The following is a 20,297-nucleotide window of genomic DNA, read 5'->3' as shown; positions in this document are numbered from 1 at the left end:
CGCTTTCATTCAACTACCCTAGTAACGAAGTACGTGTAACTATGAATATTACCGTGGCTTGGTCTCGATAAAATTATCAAAACATTGTGGGGTGGTTTGCAGTTGAACTCGCTCGACATTATCTACAATTTCAGACGTATCCCTTGGGTATGTCTAAACCCTGTCATTAAGTCTTGGCAACTTAGGGAGCCTGGTAAGGAGATGTTTCCAAAAATTATAATCGAGTGAAAATTTCGAGACTGTACCCCTTGGATGAAATAGATTTATTTCCACGTATTAGTCTATTTCAAATCGTAGCCTTAGTTGTTGAATATTTTGTACAAAATTTTCATTTAAATCTAATTAATTAAATTAAAATTACAATCGTTTATAATAATAATAATATCGAAACTTCTTTCGCGGGATCAAAATAAGTCAAGGCCAAAGATGTTTGCCACCATCGTACATAACAATTCTGGTGTTAAATTATACAAGGGACATAGAAAGGGAAGTGAATTAAGTCGTTACAAAAATTCTCCAATAAATAATAACGTATTTTCATCCTTTAAAGTTAAAATTCTTCGGTATACGGGGTTGAAGGTCTTTTACATGTGTCGGGTGTTGCCAAAGTTCATGCCGCTGGCGTTGGCGCCTTCGTTGGTACCGTATTGCAAGTTGATGATGCCTTCACCGGCGCGCAATTGCTCTTCCGTGAAGTGCCTCTTGTTCTCTTCGGAGGGCTTGGGGCCCAAGAAGGGACCTTTGAACTCGGGGTGGACGTAGCACTGCCAAAGAAATGAATGTTATTCTACAAACCAAGGGGGAAATAATCAGACTTACCGTTCTGCCGAGGGCTAAGAGACATTGGGCTACTTGAGGAATATTTCTCCTCTCGTAGAGGTCGACTGTTTGGAAGACGTCTTGTTCGGGGACACCGTATTTCTTGCAGCAGTCCTGGAATTTCGTGATGTTTTCCATCATCTTGAACTGACCGCCTTGCGTGTTGATCTTGGCCACCGATCCGGGCATCAACTTTTGCATCAACCTGTTAAAGACGAGTCCGTGTTCATTGTCTTAATTGGACACTATTCGTCATGGCGCTAACTACTTACTTGCAAAGGATAATTCCGTCACGGAGGACATCCTCGAAGCTACCATTGGGGAGACGTTCTCCGACAATCTCTTCGATCCACATAAGGATCTCGCCTTCGAGTTGAGCGTCCCTCTTGCCGGCAAGCTAAGGAAGGAGGGAGAGAGAGAAGAGCAGACCGTCAGCGTCATTTATGAGTCACTTCAATCCGCGATATTTCATTTATTTTAACGTAAGCCAAATGGATTTCCACTTGAAAATGGATTTGTTAATCCGTAGCAGTTTGTTGCCGCGACGCGCTTCGTTCCAATTGGCGTATCATCAGTTGACGAGAGATAAAGCGAAAAAGCAAACATCTGCCTTTCTATAAACTTGCCAGAATCTTTTAAACTTCAACGGACTAAAACTAACATAAACAAGCCAGGGAGGAAATTTATCGCGGAAGTCTTAGGCGAGCACTCCCAAAAAAAGCTGACCTACAACGTGCAAAGGGCCTTTTCAACCGAAACCGCCTAGCGCTTGTCCGAGGTATCGAGCTATAGCTTTGTCAAAGGCGGCCCTTGACATTTTCCTTAGATTTCGGCGTTCGATCCCGAAGAGGCTGACCTACAACCAGTCGTTGCGCCATAGACCATTCCGACGAAACTGTTATAAGTTTTCCCGTTTTTAGAGAGGGGATATTGTCGAAGGCGGAAGAGGAATGGCTGGAGGCTTTCGATGGAAAGGTCTATAGCGTCATCCAATACCTCAGGCTCTTGGTACAGCTCGCGTTTTCTATTTTAACATCTCGTAGACGTCACAGTCGCTGGGAGCCACCCTCGACAACAAGTTAAAAATAATTCCTTCCTCCGAGTTTCGTCTAAAAACAACTGTTTCTAATAAAACGCCTACTACCATACGTCTAAGCCTAACTCGTTTCCATCCTGGATTTATTTAAAGTAAGCTTGGATCGGCTTAAGACTTCACTCCCCGAGAGTAATCAAAGATAAAAGCCCATAAATGTTTTAAGTCCATTTGCTTTACTCCCCTTGCAAGTGTACTAAATCACTGCTGTTCTAAGTGACTTACGTCAGGTTCAAACAATGCTATATACTTGTCCATTAAACCGGTAACATAAATCGCGACACACTTTCTATGTATATACATAAGAAATTATATACTCTTGGTATTATTTCAAACGCTTACCTAGCAACCGAAAAAATTGGCCAAAAATATATTTTTTATTGTGAAGCATTGTATTTCACGATTTTTTTTATCGAAATTTTAAAAAATCTTTCTCAGTCTTAATGAAATTTTTGTCCGTGCCGGTCGCGTTGAAATTAATCTCTTCAAGTCGTGGTATTTTTCATCTACATTATACCTAAATTAGTTTAATTTCTAAACAGCACTATGTTTCAGCTGAAATCGTACAATTTCCAACGGAATTTATGGGTACGTTATAATTTTAAATTGTCAACTAGCTACCGTAGATCGGGCGTATAAGTCGTAAGATGGCGAATTCAATTCATCTTGTCAGTTAGCGCCTGACACTGATGTTAAAATAGATTATATCCGTCACCTAGATGAGAAATAGCGTTGGCCAAAAACTCTGCCAACATCGCCCTCAAAGAGCCCCTTGTAATTTTACGTCGCGTTCAATGTACCGCGCCAATTCAGATTAAACTTTGACGCCTTCGTATCTGAATTGATCAATACGGATCTTCAAACCAGATAAGAGTTAAATTAGCACCGCGTGGTTTAGGTCAACTCATTATCTTTCCGTTTAAAAACTATTCCAAGTCATTTAGTTTTTAAATTGACTTAAGATTAAACAAATTAAATTAAAATGGACTTACTGGAGGCATATCTAATCCTTTCGCGAGTATCTAGTTTAAAAGTTCCAACGGGTTTTGTAATATACCACTTGTTCGGAGGTCCGCTAAACTCAAAGTGACTGGAGTTTGTGGTGGCCAACCCGGATATCAATCTATTTTACGCTTATTACTCAAAATACTCGGGTGCAAGGGGGACATACCGGGCTTGAAGACTCATTTCTGAACTCCGCCCTTCAAAAAGCTCAAAGCCACTCCTACGACATACGGACGGATCTGGACGAGCCAAAACGTCCCACGCATTTGGACAAGGGCCAAGTACAATTCTCAAAACCCCCCGCAAACTATTATACAAATATCGCGAATATTCAAAGTGCACCACCAACCAAATGGCCTATATAGTAAAATTACTGAACAAATGCCAGCAATTTTAAATTAGTTTTCTGTGGAATTTCGAATAGTTCTTTGAAAGATGAGAACTTGGCCTAAACTATACGTAATTTGATCTATTTCTGAATTTTCAACTATTGCCAAATTCATTTCAAATCGCCTTATGTCTGATTAATGCGCCAGCCAGCTTTATAAAGGGGATAAGGGGATCTAGTCAGCGCCAGGGTTGTTATATGGTTAGGTGACTGGGCTTTTAGTCAGTCATCTTTTCTGGCATATGCTAAAAGCAAACCCGCTCAACAGGTTTGAGTGATTTTAAACGCAACCTGAAGTTTTTCATATAGACGGTAAATCGAGTAACATAAATCAAAGGTTGATATTATTTAGACAGTACGCCATCCTTAAGTACTTAAAACCATCTGAAAATTGACGGGTATAAGGAAAACTGGATTGAGGTTAAAGTTCAACAACCAACTGAAGCTTATCCTAGAAACAAAATTAGGCGAAGCAATTCATTTCAAAATGTAAAGCAGTGCACGTGGAAACAAGTTCACACTTCCTGTCCTCCTCTTTGGGGAAACATCTTGAGTTTTGCGGTTAAATAGGGCGAGTTAAAAGCGTAAAAGTTATTGTATACAAAAAGCGATTCCTCATTTTGCGCGAAAGTCCAATTCCCCAAAATAGAATATGTTTGAACTTACTTTGTTGGCAACTTGGGCGCTAAGGCCGTAGGAAGGTCCTCTGTTTGACATGATTGTTTCTTACTGAGATTCGAACGAAATGCGAGACGCTCGGGTGCTAATTTCAATTCAACAAAGGCGGTTTGTGTCAGGAAAACTCGCGCACTGCTGAATCCGCAAAGTCTGACCGTTCCTTAACTTGGCCTAAAGTGTAAAGAGCCGAAAGCGAAAATTTCGTTGGCGGTGTAACACACTCGCTCGCTTGCTCCACGGCATCCAAAAATAGATACTTCTAGAACGTTTTTTCGAGCCCAACTCCTCCAACTTTTTGCTTTTAATCAACCCCACTCTTTATTAACGATGAAGGTACGGATAGCGTTGTTTAAATACCGTTGCAATATCGTACTTAAAGACTAAGTGTACGGTGCCAACGTATCTTGAACGTACCGAGCCAAATTTTTCCTCGGTATCAACCTAGGATGGTATTGATAACTAAGATGGGCTTAACGTTATTTAAACGCGGTTGAAGTTACGTCGAGTTGGCCTTAGTCTCTGGTACAAATATATCTCGAACATAAACTCCTCCAACTATGTCTCATCAACCTTTTTAATTTTCAAAAGACAAGATAAGTTATTATTGGGTATAATCCCGGTGGGTATGGTTTTATAATTTAGTTGCGGTTAGTACTGTGCCAAGGTAACCCCCTCACTTTCAAGTTGGCCTGTTTTTTCCGTTTCAAAAGACAGTTTAGAGTCATTTTTGAGATTTTGTTTTAAGTTCTATTTTTTTTAGAGGGGGGGATTTAAAAAAATTACCACCTACTCCTTGAGGCTCTTTTTCCTTAAGGAGTGTGACGTCGTTTTTGCGCGCGCTTCCTAAACAGGACTCGAATTAGAAAACCTTGGGTTAGTTTACACTGTTATACAACTGATATTACAGATAGTCTGTGACTGTGTCAGATTAAAACAGAAATTTATCCCCGTTGATTTTGAAGATAGAACCAAAATGGCAACAAAAGAATGGATAAGTCAGTCGTACGTCAGATTATCTGATTATCCACGGAAAACAGTTTCACAAAAGTAAATAAACAAGATAATTGTCCAGGCTTTACGCTATGATTGAATGCGTGGGTTAATTTAAGTCTTTCGTGAATTGAATATTTAAACTTCAGTCACGCAAAATACGTTGGGTATCCATCTTCGAAATCTAGTCGGATATTATCAGTGGCGCGCGTCATCTTTCGAGGGGAGATTCTTATTTTTAACTTTGGCTTCTGTTCAAATTCAATTTTCACCTAGATTTGCCCACGCTCTCTCTCTCTCCCTCCCTCTCTCCCTTCTCTCTCTACCTCTCTCCCTTCTCTCTCTACCTGAGTCAAAAGTAAAAAGTTTGTATTCTTTCATCAACATTGTATTCGTGGTCACGCGTGGATATCGACGACTTGTTCCTTCGTCTATCTAGAACTTGGCACTCTGTTGTTTCCATAGAATGGATGGGGGTGGAGAAATTCTTGGCAGGCGTCTTGTGTAGTAACAATGTGATTCAGACGAAAATGATTGAATCACTTCGTTATTATTATCATAGTAAGAATGAGAAAGTAGCTTCTACCCCGTGAGAATTATGACTAATAGTCTTTGACGAATTGAACTATATTGTATCGCTCCGCCAATGTCTTTCTCCCGTTGACAATACATTTGCTATTTGACAGTATAGGTCCAAATCTGAACAGACTGTCAAGTCTGTTCAAATTCTTTTTGGCCACGACCATCCCTCCAATTGCTATTGTTTTACCAGTGATTTTACTGTTTCCACGGTATTGATAATTTGGCAAACCCGTACGAAGCGTGGGTAGTAGAGAAGCCTGTCTTGGTATAGCCGGGCGTTTGGAAAAAATGTCTACTTTTTTCTGAAAAATGTTTTATAGTGATGTTACCGCAGCGGGTCTAGGTCTACTCTAAGGGCGTGTGTAGACTCATTTCTAAGAATAACAGTTGTCTGTCCAATGTCACGTCTGCAAAGTTTATTTTTAAAATTAAAAAATTCAGAAACTAAAGTTTCGTAATGTTTAAAGAAAAGCGATAAGTCAGTCTGCGAGCGCTTTTAAAGGTAACGTGTTATGCCCATTGTCTGAACCTAATATAAACAGAATTTAACTTAGGCGCGACATTGTTTATAATTGTTTAAAAGTGACAGTTCGAAGTTAACTAAACCCGAGAAGACAGAGGTGGCTTTCTAATCTGAAATCTTTTCTGACCATTCATTTTTCCGGCTTATTTGGCAAAGCGGAGCAATTTCCGCTTTTAATAGATTCGTTGAAGGGGTTATTTATAAACCGGGCGAATCCTTTAAAATTCTAAACCCAGCTCACCAAAGAACGGAAAATTATGGGTGCGTACTATAACCCTAAGCCAAAACAAATTGCTAATAAATTTTCGCCTCGATTAGAGTTATTAACGAGAAAGCGTAGCTCTTTAATTACTTTCGCATACTTAATCCCAATTAGAATTAAGTCTGTTATCGAATTGTTGTACGAAACCAGTGAAGTTTCCTTTGGGGGCGTAATATTCGCTTGATTTGTTTTGGCTCCGCTTTCTCGGAGCTTTATTAACGCGACAAGAATCTCGTAGGAGTAACGAAGAAGGAATTCAAACCCGCTTCCGATTCTCGTTCATCTTAATAGAACCAATACGCTCGAAGCTGTAACTGTCGCATTATCCCGGCCTCTAATTACGCTGTTTTCCCGTTCGCTCTTGTAAGATGAACGCGGGACTGTAGTTGTCGGCGCGTGACTCCCCCAACCAAAATCATCCGGAGTGATGCTAAAAATAGTCGCATCTCCCGACCACGAGCCAAGATGCAAAAATGTAGGGCAAAAAATATCGAAGAACGGTTTTATTTAAGCCTAATTCCTATAGCTCCTTATACTTTTACATCTCTCTCGCCTAGAAACACTCGAAATTGTAAATACACTACCCTTTATTTCAATCAATTCAATCGAAACGCTATTAGCAATTAAATTTATTTTTCATCGCAGTTTTCCAACGAGTTATTTTAAAAATGTTATCGGGTATCTTTTTCGAAATACTTTTTTACTTCGATTATTCTTCAATGTATATAATCGATTCATGACGATTTCAACGAGAAGAGTTAGAAGGGCGATACAATTGCCGTAAAGGTACAACGTGGCGAGGCTTTCGACGCTTTTCCATCCAATATTTTCGGCCATGGCCACTGGCGGGGCTGACCATCTGATAAAACGAAATACAAGCTCGTGTTCCTCTCTAATTTTGTAATCCAACCTGCTTTCCCTCATCAACAGTAGCCTTACAATTAGTAATCTAATTAGAGCTATGGCCACAAATTGAAACGCGGGGCGTAGTAGGTAACTCGGATGTACTTACAGTCGGTTAGAATATTCTTCCAGTGTCTTTTTCGTGTTGTTGAGTGAAACGGGAAAGACTGAAAAGGATTTGGTGATCGGTGTCGAGTAGTAGAACTTGCCCATGAAATCGTAGATAGACGCGGAAGGGTTTTTTAGAAATTTTTGGTGAAGTAGCATCTTCAAGTTCATGTCGGATATGATTAGAACGTCATCCTTATCGATGATGTCCTCCAAGACGGGTTCTCCAAAAATGAAGTCGCTAAGCGATGGACGATTCCTTTCCTTACTGAAAATAATTTTCCTCACTTTCTCGAATAGACCCGATTGGTCAGACTTCGCCTTCGATGGAAAACGTCGTTTGAAAGGTTAATTGTAAGGGCTAGCGTCATCTTTACCTTTTGTAATATCATTCTCTCTTCCAGAAATCTTTGAGGGATTCTGATATTTTCGGTTTTCTTATTTATAAGCTCATCGACAGAGTCGATGACCGGGAAGGTGGTATCCGTGAAATCCGATTTCAAATGACTGGTTAGCTCAATGACCAATAGTAGAGTGGCCAACAGCCAAATTGAGCAGAGTGATCTGACCGTGGTAGTCGAGGGGACGTTAATCATGGCTGCAAGATGAAAATTTAGGCTACAGCCTTAGAACTTTAAAGAAATTGAGAGATACTCACGTTCAGAAAAGAAAACCGCTACGGTTTTTCTCAAATAATTTTGAAACTGGTCAAACCACGAGACGCTGCTCACTCGAATCTTAATGGTCAAGGCTATGACGAACGAAATTGATATCCAACTAACGATAAACGCCGCTAAGAACTGTTCAAGAAAACTGGGGTAAATACGCCCCAGTGATAAGGTTTATATTACACTACCATCGGTTCAACGATCAAGAATTTCAAAGTGGGTATTTTGGCCACTAATGGCGCTCTGCTCATAATAATTGTTGACGAAGTGTAGACGATACTCGTAAATCTGCAACAAACGGGTCCTCCATCGGCCCCGAAGAATGACAAGTCCATTGGCATAAACAACGTGTCAACACCCTTAGAAAAAAAGACGCCAAATTTTACCATCGGGTGCTCAAGTTGGTAAAAAATTAGTTTACCTCTGGGAAAAGAAATTCGTCCCATTTAATTCCGTTAAAATTATGTCCTTTAATAACTATTAGGTTAATCCTGCGTGATTATACAAGTTTAAAGCCGGGCTCGTGCGTGAGGGCATTAATGGTACGTACGTTACATTGTAAATCCTATCGAACATTTCTTTGAATGCCGCCAGCCCTTGGTTCACGGATTCTACCAACTGAGTTTCCTGAAAAGAAAAAAAACCTCCTTAATTAAAGGTCAAGTTGCAAACAAATTTAATTACTTCGATGACCCCTATTCGCAAAATAGAGTTGCTATCTTCCATATTTCGTTTTTGATCCGTGTCCAACTGCCTCTAGTGTCCGAGTGACTTTCAAGCGCTGAAAGTTTGTTAGTTTCAACCCAAGCCTGTCGTGTCACGTCACTTGTTTTGACGAACGACTTTGTTTTATGAATTAAGTACTCGAATGTAAACTGAAAACAACAAACGTGTTTTCGTTAATGTCATAAAAGTTACTTCCCAACTTCGATTATTGTCAAACGATGAACACCAAATTTATCCTACGCCCTAAATATTGTCATAAACAAACTGATTAACGATAATAGATCATGCGTCAAAACGTTGTTTAATTAGGAATATATTTTCTACACGTAAAAAATAGGTCTAAATTTCATTTTCTGGAATAGTTTAGTGCTGAATTAGATAGCGTGTTTTCGCGCTCGATTAACATTTGAAAACATTTTGAGGTTAAACATATATTTATTGATTACGTATTATTGTACTACAAGATTAATTATGGGTCGTTTACAAAGATCTGTTAGTAAATTTGCGGACCATGGTTTTAGATCCCAACTTCATTTCAACAAGTAGGATTATCGCGGCTACGAAATTGCCAACCAAATGCAGGTAAATGATGCTTTTGCCGCTAGCAAATCCGAGGGTGAAATCCGTTTTGGTCGGTTCGCTCCATCTGAGATACTCGAAAACGAACTTTTCTTTAATCATTCCACGAGCGAAATTCATACCCGCTTCCCAAGTCCTCCGAATCCTGGATGATAAAATTATGTAAGAAATAGCGCCTATATATTTAAGATCACTTAAAAATACGTACAATTTATTCATATTGACGATGTTTTGTTTCTTATCGAATCTCTGGGAGATGGGACAGGCTTGTATGGCTTCTTGCAACGGTTGCGAAAAGTATAGGGTCCCTCTGATGTCGACTGAACCCTCCTTTTCCATATCTTGGATGATGTCATCGACAAGAATTGCGTTAAATACAAAATCCGATATGACTATAGAGTAATTGTTCTTTATGAAGCGATCGAAAAATGTCACAGCGTCAACGAAGTGTTCAAATTTCAGTCTGTTCACTCGGTGATTCGATAAGGTTTTGTTCAAAGCGATGTAATCTAGGTCTCCATCTCGAATCTGTTTAAACGTCAAGGGCTTTCAAGAAAGGTTTAATCCGTTCAATTTCTGTACGATACATTTACCTTGCGCTCCATGAATTCTTCTTCGATAAAGTTTTTGGGGATGAGTATTTTGTCATGGTCCTTTTTTAGCAGCGTTCCTATATTGTCGATTTTATTGTAAGCGGTTTCGCCGAAATCCAATTTGAGTGAAGACGAGAATTGAATGGTAACGAACGTAACGGAAAGCATCCACAGTAAAAAGAGGAAATTCACTCTCGTCACCTTGGAAATCCGTTTGAGGGCTGAAAATACGGTTAAGGCCGCTTGTTATTGAAGTAAAATTGTAAATCGAGCTTAACACGAGCTAACTGTACGTTCGTAGTAGAATAGAATTAGCGTCGTCCATAAGAAGTAACTAAATTCGGTCCACAACTTCTTTTTCCTCCTGGAAAATGGCTTTCGCTTGTCCCGAACGTTGACTTCTAGTAAAGCCATGGTGAAAGACGAGCAAATCCAGCAGAGTGTGTACACTGCCTGAGACTTGAGACGAAATTTACTTTTCAATCTAGCCTAGGGACCTTTGCATTTCCCTGTTATACTAACTAGAAAATCTGTAGCGACGTTTTCTATCGTCGATTCTAAAAAGGAAACCGCGTCTGACGAAGGCACCCCTGACATTATGAAGGTATTAGTCGAAAATACGGCGTTGCTAACCGCGCATCCGAAGGCGCTCCCATTGACAGCGAATGACGACAATGTTTTCGGTTTGAAAACTGTTTCGATGTTCTAAAAGTAAAAATGAGGAGATTACCATAAAACTCAATTAGGTCCTATTTATTTACGCACCCAATTGTCTAAGACTTGGGCCATCGGAAGCTCTTCCCAGTCGGTGACTGATAAGAAGACCAGTTCGACACTAAAATAAATCATTCGGTATTAATTGAAGGAAGAGATTTTCGTTATAACTAGACTTTGCCTGGTGTTAAAGGATACTTCGAAGGCCGACATGAATTCGTCGATGAAACATTGGTGCGACTCTATCAAATAGCTTTCCTAAATTTTGTGAAACATCAAGTTTACGTTGTCTGGATGAATTCTATTTTAGATAAACGTGAAAATACTTTACTTGAATTATACCAACGCGAAATGTGTTATTCATGGTTTGACCAATATTACGGCTCGGACTCCGATTAAGAAATGAATAATAATCGAAGCGTCTTTTATTTACGGTCAATACGTTGTTACATTAGTAAGTTAATGTCTATTATTTTCCAACAATAAACATTGACTAAAATGATGGATTATACTTCGTGGATAAAACAAAATACACTTATCGATTTCAAATATCATTTTAATGGATGGGCTTAAATATTATGGCAAGGGTGGAGCTATTTCTAAACACGCTCAAAAAATCGTAAACAGTAAAACTGGGATATGACCGACAAGCGAAGTTTCATTGATTTCCACTAACGGTACTATAAAAACGTTAATATGTACTGAAGAATATACAAATATCTACACTATTTTTGGGGTATTAACGAACTATCCTAGGCGCTAACAATTTATTTATCGAGTAACACTTAATATCTTGCCCAACTATTAGCTCGTTTCGAAAGTTAGCGATGTACGCGCAATTCAATGAAGATCACAACCAAAGACAAGGCATTGAAAAACAGATAAAAATAGAGAGAAATGGTGACTCCTTTCAAGCCCAATCTCGAAGCGGGTTTGTTCGGTTCCTTCCATTTCATAATTTCGTAGTTGTACTTGTAGACTTTTGAATTTCCAAAAACAATGCCCGCCTCTTGCAAGCGCAATAGCCTTTCGAGAAACGGAAGTTACAGAGATTTTCTTTAATTGGATATAAAAGTGTTTTCCTTGAATTAACTTACAATAAATTTAAGTTATCGACGTGACGAGTCAGCCCTTTGTCTTTGGAGACCGGATATACTTTGAAGGACTGATGGAAAGGTGGCGAATAATAAAATTTCCCAGTGTAGTTGTAAACGGAAGTTTTTTGCGCAATCAATGACTCTTCAACTAAGCCTTGAAAAATAATCTCGTCTATAATGATGGAATATCCATTTTTCATCACTTGTTCCCAAATCCAGTGGCCAAAAATTAAGTCGGAATACTGCTTAAGAATTTTTTCCCGTCCGTGATTATTTAGGGTATCCATCAGGTCGGCGTAGTCCGGGTCACCTTCGAACGCCTGCGATAAGATTGAAGAAACTATAGCTTAGTTCTATAAAGTTTGGAGCCGAGCTGTTACTAGGTATACCTTTCTGGTTATGTACTCCTTTAACACGATGTCTTCGAAAACGTAGATTTTCTTCTCGTTTTGGGAGAAAATGTTTTTTAGGGAATCCATTTTGAAGTAGGTCGTTTCTGTGAAATCCGAGTTCATGTTCGACGTGAAGTTGACGATAATAAACGTGACGGCTACCATCCATAATAAACCGAGCAAGTTGACTCTGGTCACCGGCGATATTCGAGGATACGCTGAAAATGGTTCGTCCCAAAATGAAGCCCCTCGGTTATACCAACCAGCCCAATGATTAGTACGCGTAATTTACGTTCGTTCAGAAAATATCTGGCATTGGCCCACGTGTAGTGAGCTAGTTCTTTCCAAAAACGAGATTTAATATCCCTCTGTCTCGCCGAATTGAATCGAACCGTGTCGCGGACACTGAGGAGAGTCATAACTAAAGTAACTGCCCAGAAGGAAGCCCCGCAAAATGCCTGAAACTTATAACGGCGAAGAAATAAGTCGTTAGATTATAAAGGTTTACAACTTAGGACGTAACTCACTCCGAAATCGAGATAAAAGTTTTTCAAAGTTGAAACGGTTTCGGCTCGTGGGACCCCCGATATTATAATAAAGGGACTCGTAAAGACGGTGACGCTGTAACCGCACTCGCTCCATTCTTTGTCTTTCGTAAATGAATACAAGTGCATTGGTTTTAAGAACACTCCTACATTCTATATTAAATAATAATTTGGAAATAAATTTTTTCATCTAGAAATATAATTATTTGTAGACGCTGACGTTTATAAGCGTTCCAGGTCCATCCTCTTTATCATTTAGTTGATACACTTTGGTACTGAAATAAAACGCGGTTAATAGACTACCGATTAAAATATACTCTTTCACAGTCTTTAAGAGCGACCTGATATTGAAGGTTTTCTCGTAGGCTTGCAATATCAAATTAGCCGCCGAATTTCCCACTCTATTGAGATAGGCTCCTTGCGTCAACCCAAAACGAAACGTTTCGTTCATGATTTATTTCCGTTAACAGCGCGATATTGCGAATACCGCTTAGATGCAACCCATTTACCCAAACAAATTTAATTTTTATTTTTTCTTTTAATTATATGTATATAGCGTGATAGACAAAACCAATAATAACGTGTCATACGTATTTGCGAAAAAACGGACTAAAAGTCAAATACAACACGCATTTTTCTAAAGAAAATCGATAAGAAATAAAAAGCCTAAAAGGTATTTAACGTCAAGAAACAATCTATCTTGTTTTTTGTTTTTTTAACTTGTCTAAAGAAGAACGCGAAACAAACCGCTCCCGAGAAAATTTCAAATACATAATCAATCAATTTATATTGACATATAGTATTTACGTTTAGTTCAATGTCTCTTAATTCACCCGATACGCGTGCGCGAGCGTGTAAATGATTGGGACTTTTACTGATGGGATTTTATGAATTAATTAACTATGTAAAAATTAATTAACTATAAATTGTTTATGAGTTTATTTTCATCGTCTAGAATATTGGGCAGCGTCGAAGGACGATGAGTCGAGTCTTCCTGCACTCGGATACTTTCAAAGTTCTCGATATTGGCTCGATCGTACGATAACTTATCGTCCAATGTAGACATTTTTGACGAAATTGATTTTGAGTCTTGATGAATTCGAGCAACTTCGTGAATAACTGAAAGAGAGAAAAATTAAATAATTACTCGGTATTGTATTTCAATTTTGGAGTGGGGGGGAAAGGATTAATTACCAGTAATTAAATCCATTTCTTCTTCGACTCTTAAATTCCTAAGATGTTTTCGAAACCTTTTCACCATTTTATTTCTCCTGTGATTTTCCTCGATTTCTTCCTTCGTTCTCGGAACTCGACATTTCATGAAACAACACAGCGCCGTAACTAATAGAAATAGTTAAGAAAACCAAAAAAACCCCAATAATCAGCATTTCCTAGACGAAAACTCACCAACGCCTAAATTCATTGTAATCGGACAAAAAATATTTCGCGTCAAAACTCATCTTTTTTTTCTATAACAAAGTTTTCCCCCCCTCGTAATAGGAGCGAGGCGTTAAGTCACGTCTCTGACGCGAGAAAAAAGATGAATGGTTATTAAGGCTAAATTCGCCTTACGCCTGATCGTAGCGCTAGACATTTTATTCGTATCGGGGTGAGGCCCTGGACGTTACGCGATGAGACGGAAGGCGAATATAGTTTGTAACCTTGCGAAATATATGTCATTGCAAATTTTATTGGAGCGAAAACACGCTTTTCTCATTAGACTCGTCAATTACTGGCCCCGACGTCGAATGAATGCCATTACCTACACCCCTCTCCGGAACGAAACCCGCGCCGGTTCATCTCAAAATCAAACTCCTCCACCTTATCAACACCGACTCTTTTCAAACTTCCGTAATACGTCGTGGAATTTTGATAGTGAGACGTTAATCGTAATTAGAATAAGGCGGCTAAACAAGGGAGACTACACCCTTGGAAAGGGTGGGGATCGACAGCCGCGTTTTGTTGAGAAATCTGACGAATTCATTATTACGTAGAAAAGCGGCGTGCCCCGGCACTCGGAGACAATACGCTCGAAGGCATTGCTAACTAGAAGCCTCGTTATCAGGCCGGCCTTTCCACGCGTTCTTTATATTTCGTCGGACAAAACGAGTATAGGGTCCCTGAAGCGGTCTCAAGATCGGACACGGTGTCCTAATGGCCTTAACAGCACGTATACGATTCTCGTGAGATCTTCTTCCAATCCTAGCTCTCGAATTGAATCATTTTTGCGCGTTATCTACATACACTCGCGGCCAAATCTAGAATTGTTTCTCTTATTTGGAACTACGTTTCTTTTACGTTTAAATTTTCAAAGGCTTTCTTTCGGATGTCTGATTCGACTATTTGAATAAAATTTAATCTTAATGACGATGCTCCGAGAGGAGGAGCTTAAAATTATTAATAATTAGTTTCATGACGATTTAAGAATCGTTTAACATTAAATCAATTAAAATAAAAAATCGTTCTGTCGGAATTAATTGATTCTTACCCAAAATTAATAGTCCAATCAATATGAGACAAATCAAATGCCAGACTCTTAGACCTACGATGACCTTTTGCTCCGACCACGGTGGTCCCAATGTCGACGCAGTTTCCTTCGTAACATTTGGAAACGCGCATTTATCATTGGATATGACCGTCGTTGAACTCTGTCATTCGACAATATCATTATTTCAGTCTTAATTCAATTTAATTAATCAAGAATAATTAGATCCAAATTAATTTTTAATTGAACTTACTCGAGTATTTGTATTTTCTTTAGCTTGACTTGTCGTAACAACGAAACTGGACGTAATTAAAATTCCAATTACTTTAAAATATATCCCACGACATATATCGATAGTAAACATTGTGGCTCTATATTACTAAACTGCGGCCAACTGGATTGTGACACGCTGAGGGAGGATTGTCCGATCTTGTCTTGTGGTCGAGACGAGCTGTTCATTGACTATACGCGCGACTTTTTAAAAGCGTGTGAAGGAACATATCTGGCGGGGGAGATGGGGACGGGGGTTGTCTGTGGATGGGGAGCGGGGGGGGGGGGGATGTTGCTTTTACAATTCTAATAAGGCCTTACTGGTATGACACTGTGGCGACTCAAAAACACAACTACGCCCTTCGGAGTATTATCCGCGGCTTGTATCGTAACCATCGAGAGATAAATGAATATCTAAACCTTGAAATCCCTCGTCAACCATTCTCCGAATTAAAGCCCCATTTCCAACAAAGTAACGCTCTTTTATAATACTCTTTCCTCGATCTGATTCCCATTTATGCAAATTTTCCTCTACAGAAATGGATTTAATACGTTGTCCGTATCTCGACCAGCCTTTCATTCATACTTAAGTTACTGGGATAGTTCTAATGGCTATTTTAATGTCATATTTTTAATTGATCACTGTCAAAAGAAAGATATAGCTTAATTTATATTAGGTTTCTCCAATTTTATTTGAGCTACTTCCGTAGGTCAAAATACCTATTTTCGTAAATAACTTGTTTTGGTATTATTCCTTGTATAATTGTGCTCGAGCCAGGTTTATAAAACTGCATGGGGGAAGCTAAGCGCAAGGTTACATCTTGTAACAATGAAAAGTAGCACGTCCTTTAGAATTTATTGATTGGATGAATTTGATCGACGTTACCAACCGGTTTTTAGCGTCATATCTCCAGTAAATATTTTCTCAAGGAATTTACAATAAAAAATATCAAAATATTCATATTTAAATGTTACTCATTTTTTACCGTTATTAACGCTATGAATATATTAAATAATCGAGGGCTTTTAAGGACATCTTAAAGAGGGTCGCTGGAGGTCGCTAAGAACAAACCTTAAGTCGGATCCATTTTATTTTTAACTATATAAATTAAAAATAAAAATGAGGAGGCAAAGTTTACCCGCGTCTCGTCTTCCTTGACGCTATAACCTCTTTTCTCCGCTGAAAAGGTAATTAGTTTTCTGATTGACATTCTTCGCCAAAGTGTCATCCAAACTAAAACTAAAGACACTGCAAACTTCCTTACCGCGAACCATGGACCAATTCTCTCTCGAGAGACGCTTAAAACGAGAGAAAAAAAAATAATTAAAATTTAAATTTAAAGTTTTCGGTACATTGTATTATAAGGAAGCCAAAATATAGGGGCAAAGTAACTGGGTATTTTCCCCTTGCCCCTGTAGAACTGTTTTATGGTGCAATACGCGCGTGTTCGGAGGGAAAGCTGGCTTTAAGGCGAATTGGGTAAAAAATACGAAGAAAGTTCAAAAAATTTATTGGAAATTCATTGTGAAACTTGGCCCCCTTTTCAATAATATGTCAAGAAATATTTCTACGGAATTATAATAAAAATACTAAAGTAGCGATATTAAATAAAAAATGCGTAACCTTATAATAAATAGATTCGATTTGAAATTCGAGGTCATATTTGCTACGTCAAAATTGTTACCATACAAGACTGATTCTTCTTTTGACGTGATAAAACGTCAACCGTGACCCATATTGTAGACGCAATTTGACACCTCCCTTAAGCCCCCCCCCCACCCCTTTAACCCCCAAAAATATATACACAGAAAAGCATTTTCCATGCCAGTGAATACAGTCGTATCGACTTTGACCAACTTAAAACGCTTAATGACTATGCCTACGACGCTACGGAGAATGGTCTCTTCGTAAACTCTGCCTTCCCAGGTTTCGCATTATTAACCGACTTAACTTGAACACGATGTATCATAAGGTATTTATATATGATAAGTAAGACGTGGGTGGGTACCTTGAATTTCGCTAGTGTGGATGACGTCGTGGGATGTTAGGCTTAGCAGCGACTTACTTATATCTAAGCAACTATTTTTGATCAACAAGAAAAAAAAGTGGGTGCCTGGCTACTTCCTTTCAAAGAGTTTAGCTAGATTCAAGAATGTGTAAAGCGTATTTAAGAATAAAAAAAAGGTAAAAATGCAGTTTCAAATTGAAAATGTAACACGCGTGAAGGTAAATTTTAAAGTGTAATTGACACTGAAAAAGAGGAATTAAAAAAATGGGACTTTTGCGCTTGGTTAATTTCTTTTTTTATTAGCTAAATAATGTAAAGTGGTAGGTAGGTAGGTAGAATACTCGGAGGATGTTATTTCACAGACACTTTAAATTTCGTCTGTGTGTGTATGGGGGGGAACACGGGGTTCTCGGGATATTCTTAGGTTGGGAAAGAAGGCGGGTGTTGAGTGGTGTAAGACTATACTCCGTTGGTCGGTGGTGGAAGCTCAAAGGTTGGAGCTAGCTAGACCCGCCACCGTTAATGACAAAATTCTTTCAAACTATCCGAGCATATATCGGAGCGCCTTTTCCGAGCAAAACGCTTTTCACGTCCATCTCAACCCAACCATGTTTTTTTTCTCTGTTAAAGGGTTTTAAAAGCTATCACGGGAAGTTGATTTATGTGTATCTCGCCCCCCCCCCCACTACTGTTAAACTTTAAAACAACGAAACCTTATCTGATAAAGGAATTTTTTAGTAACGTTACAATGTTGTAATTATCCGCCAGATTATAGAAGAAAGGGGGTCTAACACTTGGCTTCTCACAAACTCTTAATAATTTCAAATTATTTTAAACTTAGGTATTTAAATTCTTTTCTAGACACCATATTTTTTTTAAATATTTTTCATTTTAATAGCGCTAGCTGACTTGGCCCCAAAAAGGCGCCATTCGCAATCTCTACCCTTAAATCATAATTCCATTAAGGCCTAAAATAATTTGGCTAAAGGCCTACTACTCCCTCGTGGGAGTGACCATTCCAAAAAGGCGCACCCAAAAATAAACCTCTAAACACGGTAAAAAAAACTAAATGTGTCAAAAAGCCAAACTGTGTCCTCTTTGATCAGGCTCCATTGAAATATTTCTTCAGGTGATTCGGAATCGGTAAGTTGGGATGGGATTTGACATCAAACTAAAAGATTGAAATTGAGACTTATTTCTGGTGGCATCTTGTTTTAAACGAAACCCCCCCCCCCATCTTCCCAGTTTTCTTTCAAAGTTTAAAAATAAAAAACCTCTTTTATGTCATCATCATGAGATGACATTCTTTTAAACTGTACCGAAAGGAAAAAACCTTGGATTCATTAAGATAAGGAGGGTTCGTCACTCGCGAGAATAAAACGGGGACCTCCTTAATTAATTAATTAATATTATTATCTACGCTCTATTATGTTACGATGGACAATAGATTTTCAAGGTCCCTGTCCGATAACCCTGGACAAATAAGAGGAAATGACCAAAGCCCAGTGTATAGTTCCCAGTACGAGTCTTGATTTCTTTCACTTCTCTTAATTACTATTTGTCTTCGATGATAAGTAGCCATCTTTATCAGTTATCTACCCGGATTTAATTCTCCAAGATATCTATGTCACTTTTGAACGTAACCATACGGGGGTTTTCTTTGAATAGCCCCCGCGTCCGAGAGCGAGCGAGGGATGGTGTGGCCGGGGGTAGAAGCTTGTAGTTTAAAAGTTGGTTTTTGGCTCTTTCACGGGGGGACCGTGCGCTCGCTGTCGAAATGATATTCTATCGTTGATTTGACTTTTAAATTATCAAAGGATGAATGCGTCTTTTTCAGACAAGTAAAATGGAGGGGGTGGAGAGGGGGGCGAGCGCCTGTCATTTGCATAGCCTCCGCTTTGCTGGCTTCCCTATAGAGGCGGCCATAGTGATTAATCACCGTAAAAATAAAATTCAATGAATAAGGTTTTAGAAAGAGAGCCTGGAGCATGCAACCAACACGCGTACAAGTACACGCACGCAGGCACGCGACCGTTATCCCGCATACACCTTACAGATAGAAACCAAGCAACTTACAATATCTTCGCGAAAGATTCTTTTGCCGACATAAAATGATTTTCCGACTTTGATAACGATCAAAAAATAGTTCGGACTGTTAAGGGTAACTAAACTTAAATACTCCTCCGTAACTATCAGTCTCCAAGATACAAAATGTTTCGAAAATCGCTAACCTAAACTTCAAATAACTGTTATCGTCGTATGGAAACCAAATTCCAACTAATTCTGGTTCGTTCCTAGATTCGAACGTGATTTACCAAAATCTGACTTCCGGTGCTACGAAGTTCCGCCTCAATATCAGATAAGGCGACTGGGAATATGGTTAGTTGTCACCTTTTTGTTCCAATATTTGTCATCTCGGGGGATGGAAGAGGAGGAAAATTTTTGACTAAAGACGATTTGGATGGAACAGAAAGAGAGAGAGCCGAGTTGAGCTGAAGTCGACTGAGTTTGTTCGGCACAAAAGAGCTCCTTTGTAATGCAGCTTTTCAGCTTTTAACTCGCCTATATTACGTTCTGGCCCTTCTTTCTTTCTTTCTTACGTTGGCTCGGCTCGCAGTTGGTTCCTTTTTAATCGAGCCACCAAAACTTAATTCCAAGAAAAACACGAAAATTTAAATGGCCTTTTAAACTTGATCATTTTCAATAGAAGCCAGCTCTTTTAACGACCGTCTTTATTTATACATTGTTAAACTTAAACTTTCCACTCCCAGTCATTAAGGAACCCTGTAACAATCGATATAAAATTTTATATCTAAAATAAGAGTTGATTAAAATGACCACCTTGAATATTGAACGAACGTTAAGACC

At 38.9% G+C, this 20,297-nt stretch overlaps 2 protein-coding genes across 3 annotated transcripts; both read right to left on the bottom strand.

Annotated features, from left to right (window-relative positions):
• Positions 1-244: 244 nt before the first annotated feature.
• LOC149702134 (myophilin-like) lies at positions 245-4,172 on the bottom strand. 2 transcript variants are annotated; one of them, XM_089865750.1, is made up of 4 exons: positions 3,972-4,172; positions 1,092-1,216; positions 820-1,024; positions 245-764 (listed from the first exon to the last, which is right to left on the bottom strand). In XM_089865750.1, the coding sequence occupies exons 1-4, from the start codon at positions 4,020-4,022 to the stop codon at positions 585-587; spliced, it is 561 nt and encodes a 186-aa protein (XP_089721876.1). In that variant the 5' UTR covers positions 4,023-4,172; the 3' UTR covers positions 245-584. The 2 variants fall into 2 exon arrangements, with proteins under 2 accessions (XP_089721876.1, XP_089721877.1); XM_089865751.1 differs by lacking the exon at positions 3,972-4,172 and adding an exon at positions 2,905-3,019.
• A 9,081-nt stretch (positions 4,173-13,253) lies between these two features.
• LOC149702133 (uncharacterized) lies at positions 13,254-13,994 on the bottom strand. The gene is made up of 2 exons (XM_089865749.1): positions 13,860-13,994; positions 13,254-13,784 (listed from the first exon to the last, which is right to left on the bottom strand). The coding sequence occupies exons 1-2, from the start codon at positions 13,984-13,986 to the stop codon at positions 13,585-13,587; spliced, it is 327 nt and encodes a 108-aa protein (XP_089721875.1). The 5' UTR covers positions 13,987-13,994; the 3' UTR covers positions 13,254-13,584.
• Positions 13,995-20,297: the final 6,303 nt, after the last annotated feature.

The sequence above is a fragment of the Phalangium opilio genome, unplaced genomic scaffold, assembly GCF_054372755.1.
Source record: "Phalangium opilio isolate 3A_F unplaced genomic scaffold, DU_Popi_V2 ptg000017l_1, whole genome shotgun sequence".
Lineage (NCBI taxonomy): Eukaryota > Metazoa > Arthropoda > Arachnida > Opiliones > Phalangiidae > Phalangium > Phalangium opilio.
This window is presented reverse-complemented; position numbering and strand designations above follow the sequence as displayed.